The following is a 6,801-nucleotide window of genomic DNA, read 5'->3' on the forward strand; positions in this document are numbered from 1 at the left end:
AACTGAACAAATGCAAAATTTTGTGAATGGCCTTAGAATGAAGACTAAGCAACTCATAGACATAGTTGCCGGTGGCTCAACAAATTTTACAACAGCCACTGGAATAAAGAAAATCATCGAAGTCGTTGCAGCAAATGAGCATCTGAAGCTCTATGACCGCAGTGTAAGTCAACTTGAAGGCATCATTGATCTCAAGCTAGTAAATCAAGTTGTGAAGATGGAAGATCAAATAACAGCGGAAGTAGAGCGAAGAATCAAGAAAATGGCTCTTGACACTCAAACGGTGGCACAAGTCAACCGGTTCAACCTATTCAAGCGGTTAGTTGTGAAATTTGTGAGGGGTCTCACTTCGCCATGCATTGTGTGGCAACTGCACAACAGGTAGAAGAGATTAATTTCCTGAAGCAGAACAACCCTTACTCCGATACATATAATCCTGGATGGAAAAATCATCCAAATTTCTCCTGGAAGGACCAACAAGGAAATGTTCAGAAGCAAGCGCCCAACCAATATCAAAGCCAACCACAACAACAGTATCGACCACAACAACAACAACTATACCAGCAGCAGTTTCACCAACCCCAACAACAATTTCAACCACGGGTACCAAGAAAAGCAGATTGCAAAATTGCCATTGAAAAAATGGCGGCTCAAAGTTCCCAATTTCAAGAGGAGACTAGAAGTAATCTAAGAAACACTGGTGCTTCAATAAAAAATCTGGAAGTGCAAATGAGTCAGATTCCTCAACAACTCGCGGGTTCTCAAACACCGGGTGCATTACCAAGTGCTACAGTTACCAATCCACGAGAGCATAATAATGTGAGTGTTGTAACCACAAGGAGTGGTAAATCGAAAGAAGTCCCTGAGAAAGATGATGACCAAGAAGACTAATTGCTTGAAGTTGAGTTGGAAATAAAAGAAAATGAGGTTGTGAGTGAAGAGGTGGTAGTGCCTAAACTAATGGTTAAAGAAAAAGTTAGTGAATCAAAGTCGGTTGTCAAACTCCCTTTCCCCGCAAGAAATAAGAAGAAAGAGCAACATGAGAAGAACTTCGAGAAATTCTTGGAGATGTTCAAAAAGCTGGAGATCAACATCCCGTTTTTGGAGGCACTTGAACAAATGCCCTCTTATGCCAAATTTATGAAGGATATTATTTCAAAAAAGAGGAGCACTGACACTGACCCTATTGTACTAACCGAAACTTGTAGTGCAATTTTGCAGGGTATGAAGATTCCGGTGAAGAAGAAAGATCGAGGCTCGGTAACTATCCCTTCTACTATCGGGGATAGATCTTTCAAAAAGGCCCTTATAGACTTGGGGGCAAGTGTGAGTCTCATGCCATTATCCATTTACAAAAGGTTGGGGATTGGAAAAGTGCAAGATACCAGAATGACACTTTAATTTGCTGACCACTCTGTGAAGAGACCTTATGGAGTGGCGGAAGATGTTCTTGTGAAGATTGATAAGTTTGTATTTCCAGTGGACTTTGTCATCTTAGAAATGTCGGAATATGAAGAGATACCACTCATTCTTGGTAGACCATTTTTGGAGACCGGAAGATGTTTGATAAAGAGGGCACCATGACTCTAAAAGTTTACGATGAAGAGTTGGAAATTGATGTGCGTAACACCATGAGATACAAAGATGATGTGGCCACCAGTCAACACATAGAGGTGATTGATCAAATGGTTCTGCAAGAAAATCCTTTAGGTGAACCACAATTGCCCTTGGAGAGAGTTCTAAGTCTATCAATTTTTGAAGACACTCAAGAAGCTGATGAAAAGGAGAGGGAAGTGTTAGCTATGATGGAAACACAACCACCCTTTAAGGGATCCCGATAACTCCGATGGGAAAACTTGAGGGAACCTTAATTTGTGGAAAAGAAAGATGAGACCAAGAAAGTAGCTGAGTTGTAACAACTGCCTGAAAATCTCAAGTATGTTTTTTTAGATTCTGAAAGGAGATGCCCGACTATTATAAGCTTTAATCTAGAAGTTTCCCAAGAAGACAAGCTCGTCAAGGTTCTGAAGAAGCATAAAAGTGCAATGGGATGGGCGATAAAAGACTTGAAGGGGATTAGCCCTATGGTATGTATGCATAAAATTCTCATGGAGGATGGTCACAAACCCGTGGTGCAAACCCAAAGAAGACTAAATCCCACAATGAAGGAAGTGGTTAGGAAAGAGGTTGTTAAACTATTAGATGCTAGGTTAATTTATCCCATATCCGATAGCTCTTGGGTGAGTCCCGTTCATGTGGTTCCAAAGAAAGGAGGAACTGCCGTGATAAAGAATGAGAAAAATGAGGTGCTCCCTACAAGGACAGTCACGGGGTGGCGTGTGTGCATCGACTACAGAAGGTTGAATTTGGCGACAAGAAAGGATCACTTTCCGTTACCATTCATCGATCAGATGTTGGAAAGGTTGGCTGGTCATGACTACTATTGTTTCCTTGATGGTTACTCTGGATATAATCAGATAGCGGTTGCACCAGAAGATCAAGAGAAGACAACTTTTACTTGCCCCTATGGTATTTTTGCTTATAGAAGAATGCCATTCGGGTTATGTAATGCACCAACCACATTTCAAAGATGCATGACTTCCATTTTTGCGGACATGCTCGAAAAGCATATGGAGGTCTTCATGGATGACTTCTCTGTATTTGGTTTCTCTTTTGATAATTTGTTTACTAACCTTTCCCTTGTATTAGAAAGATGCCAACAGACCAACTTGATTCTCAACTGGGAGAAGTGCCACTTCATGGTGCGAGAAGGCATAGTCTTGGGTCATAAAATTTCTCACAAAGGAATAGAAGTGGACCAAGCCAAGATCGAGGTAATAGCAAAGCTACCCCCTCCAATGAACGAAAAAGGTATAAGAAGTTTCTTAGGGCATGCGGGTTTCTACCGCAGGTTCATAAGAGTCTTTTCTAAGATAGCTAAACCTTTAACTACCCTGTTGGTTAAGGACAAGGCTTTCATTTTTGATAAAGAGTGTGTCGTTGCATTTGAAACCATAAAAAATAAATTGGTGACGACACCAATTGTCATTGCCCCAGATTGGTCTCTATCTTTTGAGATCATGTGTGATGCGAGTGACATTGCAGTGGGAGCAGTTCTTGGGCAATTTAGAGATAAACTGTTGCATGTCATATATTATGCTAGTCATGTTTTGAACCCTGCACAAATGAACTATGCGACTACCGAGAAGGAGTTTCTAGCGGTGGTCTATGCCTTCGATAAATTCAGGCAATATCTGTTGGGTTCTAGAGTCATTGTTTATACTGACCATGTTGCTTTGAAGTATTTATTTGCTAAGCAGGACTCTAAGCCAAGACTGTTGAGATGGATCTTACTCCTCCAAGAGTTTGATGTGGAAATTCGTGATAAAAGAGGGTGTGAAAATACTGTGGCTGATCACCTATCTCGGATGTCCCCTATAGAGAGAATGAGGAAAAGCGTCCAATAAAGGATGAGTTTGCTGACGAACACATCCTCGTTGTTATTGGAATGCCATGGTTCGCAGACTACACAAACTATATAGTAGGCGGGGTGATCCCTAGCGAATTTGACTCTAACAAAAAGAAAAAGTTTGTGCATGATTGTAGGTTTTACTTGCGGGATGACCCATTTTTGTACAAGAAAGGAGTAGACGGGTTGGTTAGAAAATATGTTCCCGAAGAAGAACAGAGATATGTCCTAAAAGCATGCCATGACTCTGACTATGGTGGACACTTTAGTGGTGATAGACCCGCAGCCAAAGTCCTCCAGTCAGGCTTATACTGGCCCACACTTTTCAAAGATGCTCAGCAATTAATCAAAGAGTGTGATAAGTGTCAAAGGATGGGAAACATTTCAAAAAGAAATCAGATGCCGCAGAACCCCATGTTGCAAGTTGAACTCTTCGATGTTTGGGGTATCGACTTTATGGGACCATTTCCACCTTCATTTGGAAAGAACTACATTTTGGTGGCGGTGGATTATGCATCCAAGTGGGTAGAAGCAGTTGCTCTACCAACGAATGATGCAAAAGTGGTGGTCAGGTTTCTAAAGGAAAATATATTTGTCAGGTTTGGAGTGCCAAGAGCTCTAATAAGTGATGAAGGAACTCATTTCTTAAATCACCTAATGGAGAAGCTACTTTTGAAGTATAAAGTAAAACATCGTATAGCCACTCCGTACCACCCGCAAACAAGTGGTCAAGTTGAAATGTCGAATAGGCAGCTGAAACAAATTCTGGAGAAGACGGTTAACTCATCTCGCAAAGATTGGGCAAGTAAGCTTAATGATGCACTTTGGGCATACCGAACTGCTTTCAAAACACCGATTGGTATGTCTCCTTATCAATTGGTATATGGTAAGGCCTGTCACTTACCCTTAGAACTTGAACAAAAAGCTTTGTGGGCTTCAAAATTACTTAATTTGGATCTTTTGAAAGCAGGAGAGTCCCGAATCCTTCAACTTCATGAGTTAGAAGAATTTAGGAACCGAGCATATGAAAATGCCAAAATCTACAAAGATCAAACAAAAAAATGGCATGATAGAAGGATCCAAAGGAAGGAATTTTGGGAAGGACAAATGGTCTTATTGTTTAATTCGAGGATGAAGTTGTTCTCGGGAAAACTAAGATCGAAATGGTCGGGACCGTTTATCGTACACAAGGTATATCCCCATGGAGCAATTGAAATAAAAAATCAATCCAATGGGGACATTTTTAAAGTGAATGGCCAAAGGTTGAAGCCTTATAATGTGGAGCAAGAAGTTGGTCAAATTGATGTTTTTCATCTTGTCTGATAAGATGAACAATCGTCGAGCCAGGCGACGTTAAACGAAGCGCTACGTGGGAGACAAACCATGCTTTTGTGTCTAATTATTTTCTTTGTTGTGTAGTGTGTTATTAACTTTTAGGTTTGAACAATGTTTGCTAGAGGAGCCAAAAGTTCGTGTGCAAAAAGTCTCTGGAAAATTCGGAAGCAGAAGCCCGGCACAAGCTCGAGAAAGCAATGAAAGAAAAAGAAAAAAACTCAGGGGCCTGACATGGGTGCCCGTGTCAGCTGACACGGCCAGTGTCAGGAAGTGAATAGAGAAGGGTGTTTTCCAGGGGCCTGACACGGGTGCCCGTGTCAGTTGACACGAGTGCCCGTGTTAGCTGACACGACCCGTGTCAGCCCCTGCTTGAATAAGTTTTAACGTGGAAGGACACGACCCATGTCAAGGAGGTCCTTAGCGCTGACACGGTCGCCCGTGTCAGCAAGCGTGTTGGGAAAATTTTCAAATTTTTGACCGTTTGGCATTGGGCCCACCACCGAATTTCTCCCACTAAATCCATTTTATCACTCATTCACTCCTCATAAACCTCTTCTCTTACCTATTCTCTCACCTTCATCTCTCTTTCTCTCAAAAATACCTTAAAACCTTCATTTTTCTTCATATAAAGCTCCATCCTTTTACCTCATAACTCCATCAAATCTACATCCTCCTTCACAAAAGCTTCTCCATTTTCCATCCCCTACCTTCCTACGATAATCTTTTTCCCTAATCTCTCTTTTCAAATTCAAGTTTCTTTTCTTTGTGAATATGTCTCGCCGAGTAGACAGAAGCAAAAATGTGGCGGAATCATCCCGGCCACATCAAAGGGCAAGAAGGACTCCGAATGAGCACGATATTATGTTTGAAGACTTGGAGCACCAAAAAAGGTACACTGCTCATCTTAAAAGAAAATTAACACCCACGAGATACATGTGTAATGGCACTTTGTAGGAATGGGGATTGCAAGCTGAAGTTCACCGAATGTTCCATACCTTAGATATGTTGGAATTCATGCAGTTAGAAGTGCCAACTTTTGCGCGTATTACTCTTGAATTCTTGAGTACCATTGAATTTAAGCTGAAAAATCGGTGGAATGGAACGGAGAAAGAGTACTATGGTACTTTTCATTTTCGTTTATTTAATACTGATCTGGAATTGTGTGTGGATGAGTTGGGGATTATCCTAAAACTCCCAATAGTAGGCCCTGGAACGGTGCCCGATACTCTTGTTCCGACGAAATTTTGGACCGCTATAACAGGTAATGCTAAATATGTCTCCATAGGGGAAAAAGCATCGGGTATCCATAACCCTTGTTTCAGGTACGCTCAGAAGGCTTTGGCGTACACCATGTTCGGTCGCGGTGATAGCACCGGTGTCGCCACCCAAAGGGAGTTGTTCTTTCTATACAGTATGGCAGCACAAACTCCTATCAAAGTAGCAGTATTTGCAACTGACTACCTAGGTAGAGTTGGTCGCGCTACCTCAGGCGACATTTAGGTTGGCGGAATGATCACCCAGATTGCCGACCATTTTGGATTTGGTGTTGCGCTTACTGACGCTCCACAGGTGCCGAGTAAAAATAAACTAGACATGGCCGCATTGATTCAACAAGGCATGATTGAGGTAAAACAAGATTACTATTCTCTTATCTGCCAAAAAGCCCATGTTCTTGCTTTACCCGCTTATGATTTCATTAGTATTACTACCGGAGCCAACTGGCTCTATGAGTGTCCCGACCTAGACGAGGGGGACGAAGATTTTCTTGATTCTCTTTCTGCAGATGAGCATATGGACGGTGCACCTAGCACTAAGGAGCAGTTTTATCAACAACCACAAGAACCGACTCAAGCTTCAGGGTCCTACTCCATGCCACAAGACCAATGGGGTTGGATTCAAGATGAGATCGGTCACCTTCGCACGGAGCAATCTAGGCAAGGTGAGGAGCTCACCAGGTTCGGAGTCAAACAACACCGCCAAGGGACGGTTTTGGATGA

At 42.0% G+C, this 6,801-nt stretch overlaps 1 protein-coding gene across 1 annotated transcript; it reads left to right on the forward strand.

The window, feature by feature from the left end:
* The first annotated feature begins 1,580 nt into the window (after window positions 1-1,580).
* On the forward strand, window positions 1,581-6,304 carry LOC127088200 (uncharacterized). Its single transcript, XM_051029119.1, has 6 exons — window positions 1,581-1,710; window positions 1,951-2,457; window positions 2,710-2,871; window positions 3,106-3,301; window positions 3,442-4,348; window positions 5,759-6,304. The coding sequence occupies exons 1-6, from the start codon at window positions 1,581-1,583 to the stop codon at window positions 6,302-6,304; spliced, it is 2,448 nt and encodes an 815-aa protein (XP_050885076.1).
* The last annotated feature ends 497 nt before the right edge of the window (window positions 6,305-6,801 follow it).

The sequence above is a fragment of the Lathyrus oleraceus genome, chromosome 1 (assembly GCF_024323335.1).
Source record: "Lathyrus oleraceus cultivar Zhongwan6 chromosome 1, CAAS_Psat_ZW6_1.0, whole genome shotgun sequence".
Classification (NCBI taxonomy): Eukaryota; Viridiplantae; Streptophyta; class Magnoliopsida; order Fabales; family Fabaceae; genus Lathyrus; species Lathyrus oleraceus.